Below are 17,697 nucleotides of genomic sequence, written 5' to 3'. Positions count from 1 at the left end.
TTTAAAGACTGTTGCACGAGACAAGGAAGGACACTACATAATGAACAAGGGATCAATCCGAGAAGAAGATATAACAATTATAAATATATATGCACCCAACATAGGAGTACCTCGGTATGTAAGGCAAATACTAACAGCCATAAAAGGAGAAATCAACAGTAACACAATAATAGTGGGGGACTTTAACACCTCACTTACATCAAGGGACAGATCAGACAGAAAATCAGTAAGAAAATGGGCCTTAAGTGATACATTAGACCAGATGGACTTAATTGATACAAATTAACTTATTTACAAAACAGAAGAAGACTCAGACTTCAAAAGCCAACTTATGGTTACCAAAGGGGAAAGGTGGGGTGGGGAGGGATAAATTAGGAGGTTGGGATTAACACATACACACTACTATATATAAAATAGATAATTAACAAGGACCTACTATATAGCACAGGGAACTCTACTCAATGTGTAACAACCTATACGGGAAAAGAACCTGAAAAAGAATGGATATATGTATCCATTGGATATGTATATCCAAAGAATGGATATATGTATAACTGAATCACTTTGCTCTACATTTGAAGCTAACACAACATTGTAAATCAACTAAACTCTAATATAAAATAAAAATTAAACTTAAAAAACCCAATTATCATTAGGTAACATCTTTACTACTCACTCATGCCTGTAACTGAATTCACTATTTCTGATATTAATAGCACAAGTTCAGGCAGATGAGAAATTCAAGACATCAAGAAGTTAAGGATAAGAAGTCCTAATGGGAAACACTGAATAAGAGAAAATGCAAAACAAAGAAAGTAGTTTCTGAGCGTCTCTTTAGAATTTATTTCACCGAGATTAAGAACATTTAGAAAACACACACTTAACCGGAAATATAACACCCATTATATAACATTATACAGATGTGTTGTTCTTGTAATAATAATGGTAAAAAGTTTTCCCTGAGTACCTTGATTTCCATCATTTTTGTACTTGCTCTTATACATTTACTAGATCATAACCTTCTTAAGGATATGGATTGTCCTGCCCATAATGGAGACTAAATCAGTATTAGTTGAGGTTAATATTTTCTTTTGTCTGAAAAGATAAGCACAGTGTCCTTACCATCTTCCCAGAGCAATGTATATTACACTGATCACTATCTGTCATGGAAGATTTATTTCATATGTACCTCTAATCACAGGACATTTCAATATGTGATTATATAACCTTTTTCAGTACTAAGATTAACCCAAACCCAAAAGGAAGTTGCTAACTTAGAGAAAAGAAGGTTTTACATGAGAAAGTGTTTTGGTTTTTAGTTATACAGCTTTAAGAAATTTATCACACAATTTAAAAATTCTAACTTAATGCCCCAAAATTTAGTTATAGTCATTATCATCTCTGCTGCTGTATTATTTTTAACAGTAGTAGCTTTATTCTTCTTTGATTTTAAACAAGTAATGATTTGGTCCAACCATTATTTGGTTCTGTTATATGCTTTGTAAGCCAGTTACTGAATTGTAACCGTGCAATAATTACCTTTACCATTAGGTGGCACAAGTGTGCACATTTGCGATAACTTGAAATTAGGTTGAAGTAGTTGGGAGTAAGGGGTCAAACACTCCATGGAATATGACCTTGCCTTCAAGAAGTTTATCATCTTCCTGGATAGATAAGAACAGTACTCATAGAAATATCTAAAAAATAATATGACAGTATACTTACATGCCAAGTTTTGTGGTACACAGTGTAAACTATTATGCTTAATTACATTACACAATCACAGGTGTGTTCAGTAAAGAGAGATCATGTAGTGTTGAAATACTCAGGTAAGGCTTCTTCAAGAAGCTGAAAAATCATAATAAGTCCACAGACACCCCAAAACACACCACCAGATGTGGACCTGACCACCAGAAAGACAAGATCCAGCCTCATCCACCGGAACACAGGCACTAGTCCCCTCCACCAGGAAGCCTACACAACCCACTGAACCAACTTTAGCCACTGGGGACAGACATCAAAAACAACGGGAACTACGAACCTGCAGCCTGCAAAAAGGAGACCCCAAACACAGTAAGATAAGCAAAATGAGAAGACAGAAAAACACACTGCAGATGAAGGAGCAAGATAAAAACCCACCAGACCAAACAAATGAAGAGGAAATAGGCAGTCTACCTGAAAAAGAATTCAGAATAATGATAGTAAAGATGATCCAACATCTTGGAAATAGAATAGACAAAATGCAAGAAACATTTAACAAGGACCTAGAAGAACTAAAGATGAAACAAGCAATGATGAACAACACAATAAATGAAATTAAAAATACTCTAGATGGGATCAATAGCAGAATAACTGAGGCAGAAGAACGGATAAGTGACCTGGAAGATAAAATAGTGGAAATAACTACTGCAGAGAATAAAGAAAAAACAATGAAAAGAACTGAGGACAGTCTCAGAGACCTCTGGGATAACATTAAACACACCAACATTCGAATTATAGGGGTTCCAGAAGAAGAAGAGAAAAAGAAAGGGACTGAGAAAATATTTGAAGAGATTATAATTGAAAACTTCCCTAATATGGGAAAGGAAATAGTTAATCAAGTCCAGGAAGCACAGAGAGTCCCATACAGGATAAATCAAAGGAGAAATACGCTAAGACACATATTAATCAAACTCTCAAAAATTAAATACAAAGAAAACATATTAAAAGCAGCAAGGGAAAAGCAACAATTAACATACAAGGGACTGCCCATAAGGTTAACAGCTGATCTTTCAGCAGAAACACTGCAAGCCAGAAGGGTGTGGCAGGACATATTTAAAGTGATGAAAGGGAAAAACCTACATCCAAGATTACTCTACCCAGCAAGGATCTCATTCACATTCGACAGAGAAATTAAAACCCTTACAGACAAGCAAAAGCTAAGAGAATTCAGCACCACCAAGCCAGCTTTACAGCAAATGCTAAAGGAACTTCTCTAGGCAGGAAACACAAGAGAAGGAAAAGACCTACAATAACAAACCCAAAACAATTAAGAAAATGGGAATAGGAACATACATATCAATAATTACCTTAAATGCAAATGGACTAAATGCTCCCACCAAAAGACACAGATTGGCTGAATGGATACAAAAAGAAGACCCATCTATATGCTGTCTACAAGAGAACCACTTCAGACCTAGAGACACATACAGACTGAAAGTAAGGGGTTGGAAAAAGATACTCCATGCAAATGGAAATCAAAAGAAAGCTGGAGTAGCAATTCTCATATCAGACAAAATGGACTTTAAAATAAAGACTATTACAAGAGACAAAGAAGGACACTACATGATAAAGGGATCGATCCAAGAAGAAGATATAATGATTGTAAATATTTTTGCACCCAACATAGGAGCACCTCAATACATAAGGCAAATACTAACATCCATAAAAGGGGAAATCGACAGTAACACATTCATAGTAGGGGACTTTAACACCCCACTTTCACCAATAGACAGATCATCCAAAATGAAAATAAATAAGGAAACACAAGCTTTAAATGATACATTAAACAAGATGGACTTAATTGATATTTATAGGACATTCCATCCAAAAACAACAGAATACACATTTTTCTCAAGTGCTCATGGAACATTCTCCAGGATAGATCATATCTTGGGTCACAAATCAAGCCTTGGTAAATTTAAGAATATTGAAATTGTATCAAGTATCTTTTCCGACCACAACGCTATGAGACTAGATATCAATTACAGGAAAAGATCTGTAAAAAATACAAACACATGGAGGCTAAACAATACACTGCTTAACAACGAAGTGATCACTGAAGAAATCAAAGAGAAAATCAGAAAATACCTAGAAACAAATGAGAATGGAGACATGACGACCCAAAACCTATGGGATGCAGCAAAAGCAGTTCTAAGAGGGAAGTTTATAGCAATACAATCCTACCTTAAGAAACAGGAGGGCTTCCCTGGTGGCGCAGTGGTTGAGAGTCTGCCTGCCGATGCAGGGGACACGGGTTCGTGCCCTGGTCCGGAAGGATCCCACATGCCGCGGAGCGGCTGGGCCCGTGAGCCATGGCCGCTGAGCCTGTGCGTCCGGAGCCTGTGCTCCGCAACGGGAGAGGCCACAACAGTGAGAGGCCCGCGTATGGCAAAAAAAAGAAACAGGAAACATCTCGAATAAACAACCTAACCTTGCACCTAAAGCAATTAGAGAAAGAAGAACAAGAAAACCCCAAAGTTAGCAGAAGGAAATAAATCATAAAAATCAGATCAGAAATAAATGAAAAAGAAATGAAGGAAACGATAGCAAAGATCAGTAAAACTAAAAGCTGGTTCTTTGAGAAGATAAACAAAATTGATAAACCATTAGCCAGACTCATCACTAAAAAAAGGGAGAAGACTCAATAGAATTAGAAGTGAAAAAGGAGAAGTAACAACTGACACTGCAGAAATACAAAAGATCATGAGAGATTACGACAAGCAACTCTATGCCAATAAAATGGACAACCTGGAAGAAATGGACAAATTCTTAGAAATGCACAACCTGCCAGGACTGAACCAGGAAGAAATAGAAAATATGAAGAGACCAGTCACAAGCACTGAAATTGAAACGGTGATTAAAAATCTTCCAACAAACAAAAGCCCAGGACCAGATGGCTTCACAGGCGAATTCTATCAAACATTTAGAGAAGAGCTAACACCTATCCTTCTCAAATTCTTCCAAAATATAGCAGAGGGAGGAACACTCCCAAACTCATTCTCTGAGGCCACCATCACCTTGATACCAAAACCAGACAAGGATGTCACAAAGAAAGAAAACTACAGGCCAATATCACTGATGAACATAGATGCAAAAATCCTCAACAAAATACTAGCAAACAGAATCCAACAGCACATTAAAAGGATCATACACCATGATCAAGTGGGGTTTATCCCAGGAATGCAAGGATTCTTCAATATACGCAGATCAATCAATGTGATACACCATATTAACAAGTTGAAGGAGAAAAACCATATGATCAGCTCAATAGATGCAGAGAAAGCTTTTGACAAAATTCAACACCCATTTATGATAAAAACCCTGCAGAAAGGAGGCATAGAGGGAACTTTCCTCAACATAATAAAGGCCATATATGACAAGCCCACAGCCAACATCATCATCAATGGTGAAAAACTGAAAGCATTTGCACTAAGATCAGGAACAAGACAAGGTTGCCCACTCTCACCACTCTTATTCAACATGGTTTTGGAAGTTTTAGCCACAGCAATCAGGGAAGAAAAGGAAATAAAAGGAATCCAAATCAGAAAAGAAGAAGTAAAGCTGTCACTGTTTGCAGATGACATGATACTATATATAGAGAGTCCTAAAGATGCTACCAGAAAACTACTAGAGCTAATCAATGAATTTGGTAAAGTAGCAGGTTACAAAATTAATGCACATAAATCTCTTGCATTCCTATACACTAATGATGAAAAATCTGAAAGTGAAATCAAGAAAACACTCCCATTTACCATTGCAACAAAAAGAATAAAATATATAGGAATAAACCTACCTAAGGAGACAAAAGATCTGTATGCAGAAAATGATAAGACACTGATGAAACAAATTAAAGATGATACAAATAGATGGAGAGATATACCATGTTCTTGGGTTGGAAGAATCAACATTGTGAAAATGACTCTACTACCTAAAGCAATCTACAGATTCAATGCAATCCCTATCAAACTACCACTGGCATTTTTCACAGAACTAGAACAAAAAATTTCACAATTTGTATGGAAACACAAAAGACCCCGAATAGCCAAAGCAATCTTGAGAACGAAAAACAGAGCTGGAGGAATCAGGCTCCCTGACTTCAGACTATACTACAAAGCTACAGTAATCAAGACAGTATGGTAGTGGCACAAAAACAGAAAGATAGATCAATGGAACAGGATAGAAAGCCCAGAGATAAACCCACGCACATATGGTCACCTTATCTTTGATAAAGGAGGCAAGAATATACAGTGGAGAAAAGACAGCCTCTTCAATAAGTGGTGCTGGGAAAACTGGACAGGTACATTTAAAAGTAAGAGATTAGATCACTCCCTAACACCATACACAAAAATAAGCTCAAAATGGATTAAAGACCTAAATGTAAGGCCAGAAACTATCAAACTCTTAGAGGAAAACATAGGCAGAACACTCTATGACATAAATCACAACAAGATCCTTTTTGACCCACCTCCTAGAGAAATGGAAATAAAAGCAAAAATAAACAAATGGGACCTAATGAAACTTGAAAGCTTTTGCACAGCAAAGGAAACCATAAACGAGACCAAAAGACAACCCTCAGAATGGGAGAAAATATTTGCAAATGAAGCAAATGACAAAGGATTAATCTCCAAAATTTATAAGCAGCTCATTTAGCTCAATAACAAAAAAACAAACAACCCAATCCAAAAATGGGCAGAAGACCTAAATAGACATTTCTCCAAAGAAGATATACAGACTGCCAACAAACACATGAAAGAATGCTCAACATCATTAATCATTAGAGAAATGCAAATCAAAACTACAATGAGATATCATCTCACACCAGTCAGAATGGCCATCATCAAAAAATCTAGAAACAATAAATGCTGGAGAGGGTATGGAGAAAAGGGAACACTCTTGCACTGCTGGTGGGAATGTGAATTGGTACAGCCACTATGGAGAACAGTATGGAGGTTCCTTAAAAAACTACAAATAGAACTACCATATGACCCATCACATATACCCTGAGAAAACCATAATTCAAAAAGAGTCATGTACCAAAATGTTCACTGCAGCTCTATTTACAATAGCCAGGAGATGGAAACAACCTAAGTGTCCATCATTGGATGAATGGATAAAGAAGATGTGGCACGTATATACAGTGGAATATTACTCAACCATAAAAAGAAACGAAATTGAGCTATTTGTAATGAGGTGGATAGACCTAGAGTCTGTCATACAGAGTGAAGTAAGTCAGAAAGAGAAAAACAAATACCGTATGCTAACACATATATATGGAATTTAAGGGAAAAAAATGTCATGAAGAACCTAGGGGTAAGACAGGAATAAAGATACAGACCTACTAGAGAATAGACTTGAGGATATGGGGAGGGGGAAGGGTAAGCTGTGACAAAGCGAGAGAGAGGCATGGACATATATACACTAGCAAACGTAAGGTAGATAGCTAGTGGGTAGCAGCCGCATAACACAGGGATATCAGCTCGGTGCTTTGTGACTGCCTGAGGGTTGGGATAGGGAGGGTGGGAGGGAGGGAGATGCAAGAGGGAAGAGAGATGGGGCCATATCTATATGTATAACTGATTCACTTTGTTATAAAGCAGAAACTAACACACCATTGTAAAGCAATTATACTCCAATAAAGATGTAAAAAAAAAGAAGCTGAATTTCCCTTGGACCTTAGAGACTATATGTAATTTGGATAGGCAGGACAAATAAGGACGGCTGAGAACAGGAAAGGAAGAGTACAAGAAAGGGCACAGTGTTTGGTCAGCTAAGGCAAAACCAGTCTGACTGAGCTGAAGACCTGGCTGTAAAGTAACAGACAATATTTAAGAAGGTTGTGTGATGCCATTATTGTTGAAGAACTTAATTCCTACCCCCAGAGAGTGATGTTTTTATTTTTTCCATTTCTCGATCAAGTCACTCAAGCAAACAGCTCACTTGGGACAGATCTTGCCACTGTATTCAGTGAAGAAAGTCATGACAGCCTTAATGAAAAATGATAGAAGCCCTATATTCTGTCCAGAAAAACAACCATCTAATGTTTATCAAGTACCTGCCTTGTGCCAGGCACTGAACTGTTCACATGTTGCTGCCCATGCAGTAGAATTACCCAGGGAGCTTTTAAAAACGTAGATACTCGGGTCCAGGCTCAGACCTGCTGAATCAAAGTCTGGTGGTGGCTCCTGGGCTCATAGCTACCCCACTAGCTACTTTCTTACAGATCTCTTAGTTCTCATAACTGTGCTAGGTGGTGGTTTGCCCTGTGCTACACCCGAGGAGATTGGCTCAGTTAACAGCTTGTCCAGGGTCACACAGCTGCTGAGTGGAGGTACCATGATCTATACTCAGGTCTCTTTGATGCCAAAGCCCATGTTCTTCCTGCTATGTAAGAAGTTAGCAGTTTTTCTATTCCAGATGCTACAAAAATGCCATCTTTGTAGGGGTTTTTTCTCTCTTACCTAGATCTCTCCCTGGTATCCTTGGCTGTACTGTGTGTTTTGTTTAAATGGAAAAATAAATCAAGATTTCCTTTTTGTAAGCATCTCTCTTTTTTTTTTTTGCCTGGTTCCTATATTTACCAGTTCTTCCTTTATTTCTCTAATCCCTAAAACAAAACTCAAACTATCTGTCTTTTCAAATTGTGGTTCTATCTTTTCTTCCTTTTTGCCAGCAACTCTCAAACTAGCCTGATGACTTGATTTTCTCAATATTAGCTCTCTTCCTATTAAAAAAAAAAGTTTTTATTTAAAAAAAAAGTTGGAAAATTAATTACAAAGAAGAAAATGGCACCCATAGTCTTGTCAGGCACTTCTCAAATATCCAGTGCCTTTTGAGTCTTGTGTTTTTCCATGTTTTATTTTAAAAATTGGGTCAAATTCTATTTTGTTTTGTAAAATTTTTTCCCCAACTTACTATAATGTGCATTTTTCACCATCGTCACATAATTTTTTATGATGCGTTAATGTATGCTTGGTGCTTCATCAGATAGAGGTGCCACAGTTTATTTAATTAGGCCTCTATTATTAAAAATTAAAATGGTTTCCAGCTTTCTGCTCTTATAAATAATGCGAAAGTATGTGTAAATCTCTAATTATTTCCCTAGGATATAGTTCCAAATCTAATTACTGAGTCCAGGGTATATTTTTTAAAGTTTTTATAAAATGTTAGTCTTATGCCCTGCCCCATTTCATTTGGTCACCAAATTCTATGATATTGCCTTGGAAGCATCTCTTAGAGAAACTTCCTTTATTTCTGCAATGGCCCCATTCGATGGGATCCCATTACTTCTCCTTTTCACGCTTCCTTGCTTTCTCACTGGAGTGCCTCTTGTTTCTTCTTTGCTAATCCATACTGCACACAGCTAACAGTCAGTCTTCATAAAGTACCACTCTTACGTAATTGTGTGTATGTTTATTTGTTCAGAAAATGCTTCTCGGGCACATATGTTATTTGACTTGCTGAGATATTGCCAGTACCAAGACACACCCAATTCCCTTGAATATCATCAAGTTTAGGAAATATTAAAATGCATTATCATAAGAGATACAAATAGAAAGTAACTTAAGCACATAAAGAAAGGCTAGTCTTTTTTTACTTAAAGTGACACTGAAGAGGTGGCACATGAGCTGAGAATTAAAGAATAATTAGGCATTTTCCAGGGAGAAAAGACATTTAAATATGTGCATTACTTCCGTATTCCTTGGTGAAGACTTTATAACATGGTTCCAATCTACTTTTTAAATCTTACCACTAATGCCGTATGAGCCAACCTATTTGAATTAATGGACTATTCCTGACTGTGCCTTATGCTTTCTGAATTTTGCCTCTGGTTATATCTGTCCAGGCTAAAACCTGCAAGGCTTTGCTCTTTTCTTTAATCTCCAAATGCTGTTTTTCCTTTAATGAGCTTCTTCTGAGAGTCCATTCTCATTTCCCCCAGCTGGCAGACATCTGGACTGAATCTCTTTTTCTTCTCTAATAGGACTTGGCACAGATCTTATATTAATAGCCATTTTAATATACTTTACCTCTTACCTTCCTAAAAGGACAGCAACAGCCATGTCACCTAAGCCATTAAGAACAAAGATTTTATTTCTAAATCTAATGAATACCTTTCCATTCTTACTTATTTTCCTCTTAGCAACATTTGGCACTGTTGATTCTTCTTGAAATATGCTCTCCCTTTGGCTTGTCATTTTTTCTCCTACTTCTCTGGCCACTTCTCAAGACTTTTTTGCAGGTTCTTCAGTCCTCTCTATGTTCCTCACAAGACTCTCCCAGGCTCCTTTGTTCTCTCACTCCACACATTCTCCCTGGGACATGTCATTCAGGTTGGTGGCTCAAATGATCATCCATGTGCTCATGACTCCTAATTCTAAACCCTTGGTCCAAAAGCCCTTTCTTACTAAAGAGCCATATATGTGATTTTTGCCACTTGGAGGTTCTGCAGGCACTTCAGTATGTTCAGAATTGAATTTGTCATTCCCCCTAAATTGCTTTTCCTCCTATATTCCTCACACCACAGAGTCATTACCATCATTATCAATCAAGCCTTCTTCTAAATGAATGTGACAGCACACTAAACTAGGCCCTGGAGTCCAAAGACCTGGGTTAGAATCCTGGCTTCACTAGGACTAGGAATGTGGCTGGCTAGATTCCTTTCCCTCATAAAACCTCATTTTCATCTTCTGTAAAATAGGAGTAATAATAGTGCTTACTTTCTATGATTTTATAGGACTCTTCTGAGGATTCAGTATAGTCAGGCACAGAAAGCACTTAGCACAGGGCCTGGAAAACAGCAAGCGCTCAATAAATGTTACAGTGCAAATCTGATTGATTGTGTCAGCACCCGGCAAAACCTTCTGGGTTTCACAATGCTCCAAGGTTAAATCTACTTCTTTAACATGATTTGCCAGGCCCTCTGTGCCCTGGTCCTTGCTTACCTCTCTGGCCTATCTGCTGTCTCCTTAGTTACACCACTTATCCCAGACATACTGAACTGCTTTCCTTGCCCAGAGTGTACTGTACTCTGAGCCTTCCCCACTATAGCAGAACTTTTCCTACTCAGCCTGGAGGTCACAGCTTAGATAATAGTTCATTTGGGAAGCCTTCCCAGGTATCTTCGTCTTCTGTGTTCCCTATGTGAATGCTTTTCCTACTATATTTGCCCTATATAAATGTTTTTCCTATGGTATTATCACTTGTTTAATTATCCATTTTGTCCATAACTCTCAGTTTCCTGACCATAAGCATCGAGTCAGGTCCACTGACAGTTTTTATCCTAGCCTTCAGCAGAGACCTGGCATATAAAGATACTCTTTAAATTTTTTGAACCAATCAGCTGCTTGATTGCTGTAATTTTATACCCTGCTATGTTCCAATAAAGATTTAAAGTGGCAAACATAAATATGTATGTACAATAACAGCAGCACCACGACATAAGAAAAAAAAAATTAAGGTAAAGGGACAATAAAGGGATGAATTTAATAGACAGGTTATATGTTACAAGGTTACTGTATACATCAGACATATGATATAAGCTCTATAATCCTATAAAGTATAGGTCTATAAATTGGTCCTGAGCTTTCTGGCATCTTCTGTATAAGGGAACTGAATGGTATCATTGACAAGGGCCATAAGGTTAAAGCAAACCACATGCTCGGAAAAAGCATGACCATTTCTGAAGGACTTGAGAGAAAGATCTTTGGTTCCTCACAGAGGACATTGTGCACTGTCGTGCCCAGCAGCCTCACAGCATCTTTAATGTTAACTGTTCCACGTAGCCTCAGAGCGCTTGCCCACATGGGCTAATGGCAGAAGGAGAAAGAGTAGTTCAGTAAAAACAGCCTCATAAGAGCTCCAAACATTGTCTTAACTCTAAAGGTGTGGAGAGACTGCATGTCCTTCAAATCATTCTCCACAAATGGTATTTTACTCACTGAGCTTTGGATGAGAATTGGTTTGTACAGATTTTGGTTACTCTTCATAAAGCATCTATTGTGCAGATATTTTGTATCACGAGCTAAGTACAGGTCCAAGGGCTTTACTCGTAGGTGGAAATGGGTATAGGCTTCTCTTAGGGAAGTTGAGCCTGCTGAGGTTTTACTCAGGAACTAAAGGTGACTTTACGTCTGAACTGAGGGTGGCCAGTGTGGCCTGCAGAAAACAATTGAGATTCATGTGTTTTTGTTTGCAGTACTTAACAGAATGGTGCCTTGCGCATGGTCAATAGACCACTGCCCGAAGCTCAGTCCCTGTCTGTGTGGCCTTTCTCACCTTGTTTCTGGCTGTAACTCCATGTCCTCTGTTCTAGCCAGGTCGAACATGCTTTTCTCATGCTATTCCTTTTCCTGAACTGTTCCCAGTCATCTGGGTAGCTCCTGTTGGTCCTTCAAGACAGTTCAAATGCCCTTTACATTTCAGACAATCTCTTGACCAGGTTCTTGGGCTTTCTTCTTACTCTCGTCATATTCCATGCGTTTGTCAGTCACTTTTTTCATATTTTCTATAATCAGTGATTTTTTTTTTTCTTTTTTGGTCCATCTCTCACTCGGACTCTGAGCTCCTTTAGGGTAGGTACTGTGTTTTGTTGATTTTTATAGCTGAGGTCCTAGTGTCATGAGTATTACAGGTACTCAGTATAGATTTGTACAAATTTTTGTAGCTGCTGTTTTCAGCATGTCACACACATGCACTTGTGATTAGTAATGCCCCCTACCACCTTCAGTATTCACTGCAGGATACATGTAAGGCTGATTTCCCCGCCCCCCAGATTATCTATACTATTAGAAGGGACATACGGAAGCATATTATTTGCAACTTACATGAACAAGCTCTTGGCATTTGATCGTGTAAAAATCAGTATGGAATTGTGGTTCTTAAATGTTTCCCGGTTTATTAGTATTTCTACTCAGCGAGTTTCAGCCTCTGAGATAGTCCTGAGAAGACAGTCATTGCAGCCTTGTGCTTCTCTGTACCACTTGACTTCAGTAGGAGAAAAATCTTGTTCTGGGGGTATGTACTATTTCTCTAACACCGGCCAGCTATAATAAATGCCGACTAGTGTGAAAGGTGAGCCTCAGTGATGAGTTCATGTCTTATGGCACCATTAATAAAAATCCTCAAAATACATATTCTCCAATTGGTGAGATTACCATTTTCACAAATGAGTGAAAATTATATACAAGCTGTATTTTACTCATTCAAAATGCCTAAGTATTGATACTCTGTTATAATGTTTATATTATTTTCTTAAGAGTAGTACACTGAAAAATGCTGATAACTGTTGACACTTACAAAATATGTTTATTTTAAAATTTAGAATTGTGGAAGAAGCTTTGTAAGTAAAATTTGTGGAATTGTCTTCGAGTGATAACTTTCTGTAGGCTGTATACTGACTGTAAAGAATATTGTTACATACATTAAACCCTTCTTTCAGTTTTTCCTTCTGAAAGCATTAGTGAGACAGCTGAACCAACAGCAGAGAATGCTGGCAGCTCTGCCATAATGGTGTTATCTCACCGAGTGGCAGCTAAGCACTAAATCTTTATGTCCTTATAATGTTGTTTTGAAGCAAAATAAGAGTTTCAGTGCGTGTGCACAACGTATGTAACAATATCATACTTCAGCTTCCTGTTCATATGAAAATCAAAGTTTATTCTCACCAAAGCTGAGAATGTTGGCCTGAATCTAACTGCTGTGGACACTTTAATCCAGAAATTCATCTGAACAGGAAATTATGCCTGCCTTTTTGTTTTATATGGTATATAATTTCATTGTGGATGTATCATTTTTCTTTTCTGGGCTTGTCCTAAAAGCCTTACAGCTTTAACTTGTTTCTCCTTTTTTCTGAGCATGTGTCCCATTTCCATATTTTTAAAGGTTATGCCCTTTCTCTTTTAGCTTTATAGATTTTTTTTCTTATTCAAAATAGTTTTTCTATATTTTTTCCAGTTGCTAGGACCTTTTCTCGTTTTGATTTTGTTTTTAAATAAATTGATGTTTGTTTTGAGTATTGCAAAGGTATTGTTAAAACAATACTGACCTTGCTGGTGTGCGTGAGTGTGTGCTTATGCGTGTGCACATGCAAACCAAGTTCATGTGCCCTCACTTTTTAAAAATAGATTCTGATCAGAAATCAGTGCCACAGGAACATGAAACTAAATATAGAAGTTATTTGCTTATTAATGTTGAAAATTATCTGAATAGCTTTCTAAATGAAAGAATTTTTTTCCATTTTATTTTGCATAATTATATAAAATAATTATGTTTACATTTACTATTATATATTTTATAATATAAGCATCCCTGTATTTATCATTTGATTTCTAAGAGCGCCCAAATGTACTTTGTCATAGAATCTGGACTGAGCAGAACAAGTCCTGGGCAGTTATCCTAAGTTGGCCTTTCTATGCTACATGAAATGTAAGGTGTTGAAAGTATGTTAGTAACTTTCTAATTCACCTGCTTTCTCATAACAAAGTTATGTAGGAGAGGAAAGCACACGTGTTCTCAATAGCTTTCATTCTCTCTGCACCTAAGTACTGCATTTGACCACATGGAGCAAATTGCAGGTATTCTCCTTCTTGTAAGAATACTGACTTGTCAGAGCATGCATGTACATACAACATGCCTATTTTAGTGTGTTTATTTTGTGATAATTAGTAACTTAATACATAATAATTTTCATTGTGACTTAGTCATCTTTTTCATAAGGAATAATAATTGAAAGAGAAATTAAATATAACCACTAACGTACATTTATTTCTTAACCTTTGTTTTATCAAGTGCCTTTTCCAGGCATAGTCTCATTTGAATGTAAAAAACAGCAATCTACAATGTGTTGGATTGTCTTCATTCTAATACTTTACATGAATAAAAGTTGCCGTCATAAATCTTTGAACAGCAAGTGTCCTGTTTGAGCTCTTCTTGTCTTTGTTGTTCTCTGTTGCTCATGTTACATGCCTGTTTGTGGTGACTAAGATACTCCTCACAAATACTTGAGTACTGTTAAGTAAACAGCTGTCTGTAATTCCTTGTTATTTATTATATAGAACACACTTTAAAAGAATCTACAGTGTGTGGTTATTTGTAGACTTAAACAACAAGCCTTTGATACAGTGAGGGTGCTACATAATTTTTAGATGTTAAATATGAGAAATTTGTGTTGAGAGTTGTCTTATCTGTAGGTTAACAACTGTTTGCTTTGATAGATTTTACCTCCCCAGACTCTGCATTCTTTGGCTTAATCTTGCATTGTATAAATGTAGTCTGAAAATAGTTTGGGGTTCCATGTGGAAATTTTGACAAAACTTTTGAGACTGCTGTACAAAAGTTTTAAAATCCTGTATTCATAGTTTATTTATGATTTACATCTTTCCCATTTCCTCATAGATTTGAAATGGCCTTTAGCAGAAGATAAAATAAGAAAAACGTGGCTCACGGTGTCAAAGCCAGGTATTAAAGTATGTGTGTGCATAGGGCTTGAGGGGAAGACGTATTATTATCCAAGCGAAGAAAAACTGCTTCAGTCAAACATAAACCTTAGCAGTGACCTTCTTAGAAGTCAAGGCATAAGGAGTCGTCCTAGATTTTACTCATTGCACTAAGCTCTTGGTGATTTACAATGTTGATGAGCTAGTTTATAGCAGAAAAGGAAGTATTAGTCAATGTCTTTTCTGGGCACGGTTATCACTGCTCTTGGGTAGGAGATCTGACTGAGTTCGGTTAACTAGCACTCCTCAAAGCTGGACAACAAACTATTCCTATTTTTGCAGACTGCTGTTAGTTGTTATTATAAAAGATCTGCCACTTGGCCCTGATATGCTTCCAGTCAGGAGAGGCACTTCGCACTGTTGGTGTGAGTATATGGAAATTACTTTGAACATTCTTTTCTGGGTCAGGGGATTTACTTGCTTTCATCCAGAACAGAATTTTAACAACCACAATACATTCATAATAGTAATCCAAGCAAAGTTTCCAAATAGTTTACGAATTAATCTTTGTTAACGAAATTATTAATAACCTTTCTGATCAGTAAAAATATCATTAATATGTTGGTTCCAATATTAGTTTCCTTAATAATTCAAGTAGACTGTAGCTGCCTCTTATGTTACTAAATCAGTCATAATGAAGGCTTACAGTTTAATACTTTAGGGATGGATATTGGTGAGAACTGAAATTAGGAAGGATTTGATGGGAAATACTGACTTTTGTTTAGACTTGACAGATGAACAGAATTTGGGCAATGGGAAGCATGTCATAAAGTTTGTCCTGTATGCATTAAATTTAAAATTATGATGAAAGGTGTTTGTATTTAGATATTCTAAAGAAAATACCTTTTTTTCTGTAAATGCAAATAATCTGAATCTTAGGTAAAGCCTATTTTTATAGTTGATACTATATGATTAAGGCATGCTGGTGACAGCATGAAAATAAAAAATTGTGATGAACATCTTCGTGTGTTCACATTTGGAAAGTTAGTGTATGATCAAGTACCATGGAGACCGTATACCAGGCAGAAGAGAAGGGTGGAAGTGAACTGGCAGAGCAAGGGGAGAGTTTAGGGAACCAGGGGTGGAATTAGATCCTGAGGAACAACAGGATTTGATTTGCTAAAGATACTGGGAGAGTACAGTCGGGCTTGGAGATCCAGTGTTGGAGACTGCCCTGACTGGAACCCAAAGTTCATCCTTTTAAGTGGTAAGAGCTAGAGTTAGAGAGGTAGTCTTGGTTGTTGTGAAGTCTCACTTCTAACAAAGTGAAAAATAAAAGGAGTCAGAAATGGTGGGAGTTGTGAAGGTAGCATTTAGGACTATAAATATTCTGGGACTGGTGAGTAAATTGTTCCCTTCTTAGTATTCTAAGAGAGTTGATTATCTTCCTAAGCAGTTTACTACTTGTTCTCAGATAAAATAAGATCTGTTGGCTTTCCATCACCATAGTCATCCCAAAATAGTCTTTTATTTTGAGATTTCTGTATTAATTATGTTCAATTTAAAGGAAGACTCGGTAAAAGTAATTGCATCTCATGTTTTTTTTACATCTCTTTTGATCCATGAGTGAGGTATTTGCAGAACTGTATGATGGCATATAGTAGGAAAAAAGTATGATTCATCCTAATTACAAAGCTGTTTCCTAAGAAAGAATCATTGTAGAAATATCTTATTTGTGTTTTTACAAATGGTTTTGACTTAAAAAAATCTTGCCTTTTCTGTGTATGGCTGTAAATGGCCATAATTTTATATTGCAGTTTTTTTGTGTGTGGGACCACTTACTTAGTGCCTGTCACCCCTAGTGATCTACAGAGTTAGCCATAAAATCTAAGCCCCATCCCCTAATACCTACCCCAAACTTTAATAGCTGTGCCTTAAACCATGTTTTTAACGTTCAAAACCCAGATAGGGAGTCCCTTGATATGTATTGACAAATATTGATTTCATCTAAATCAATCTTTTTCAGCAGTAGGCCAATTTGCAAGGTTCAATACTCGTGGACTTTGATGGATTCATTTTCTAAAACATTAGCAACTTATCTGAAATTCTAGGTGCCAATAGAATCTTTGGATATAAAGCCTTAGAAGAATCCTCTGGGTACAACACTAGGATGTATTTGTTGACCTTAGAGAGAGTAGTTTCACAGGAATGGGGGTGCCAGAAACCAGATGTGAGTGGAGTGCAGATTGATGTGAGTGAGTGGAGACAGCAAGTTTACATGCTTCCTACAGGGAATTTGCTGATAAAGGAGAAGAGAGAGCTGGAGCAGTCAACAGAAGGGGAAGCCACATCAAGGATACTAGGGGAGTTGAGGGTTTTTAAAGGCTGAGAAAACTTAATAGAGGAAAAGCTGGACGAGAAATGGATGAATGATGGAGCAAATTTTCTGAGAAATCAGGAGGGGTTAGGAACAGAAACAAACTTAAGGGGATTCCTCATTTTC

General features: G+C 37.1%; 1 protein-coding gene across 9 annotated transcripts in view; it reads left to right on the top strand.

Moving 5' to 3' along the window:
• LCLAT1 (lysocardiolipin acyltransferase 1) overlaps positions 1 to 17,697 on the top strand; it is a 253,581-nt gene that overhangs the window by 172,995 nt on the left and 62,889 nt on the right. For 5 of the 9 annotated variants that reach the window (XM_027113463.1, XM_027113469.1, XM_027113465.1 and 2 more), the window contains one exon: positions 15,154 to 15,216. The exons of 2 other annotated variants lie outside the window; for them this stretch is intronic. In XM_027113463.1, coding sequence (XP_026969264.1) covers positions 15,154 to 15,216 — 63 coding nt within the window. Of the gene's footprint in view, positions 1 to 15,153; positions 15,225 to 15,536; positions 15,620 to 17,697 lie in introns of all 9 variants that reach the window. 2 more of the 9 variants (XR_003434105.1, XM_027113467.1) reach the window with 2 other exon arrangements.

This window comes from Aethalodelphis obliquidens, unplaced genomic scaffold, assembly GCF_003676395.1.
Source record: "Aethalodelphis obliquidens isolate GAN/ISIS:26980383/991018 unplaced genomic scaffold, ASM367639v1 scaffold12, whole genome shotgun sequence".
NCBI classification, from domain to species: Eukaryota; Metazoa; Chordata; class Mammalia; order Artiodactyla; family Delphinidae; genus Aethalodelphis; species Aethalodelphis obliquidens.
The sequence above is the reverse complement of the archived record's forward strand: the minus strand, read 5'-3'. Positions and strand labels throughout refer to the sequence as shown.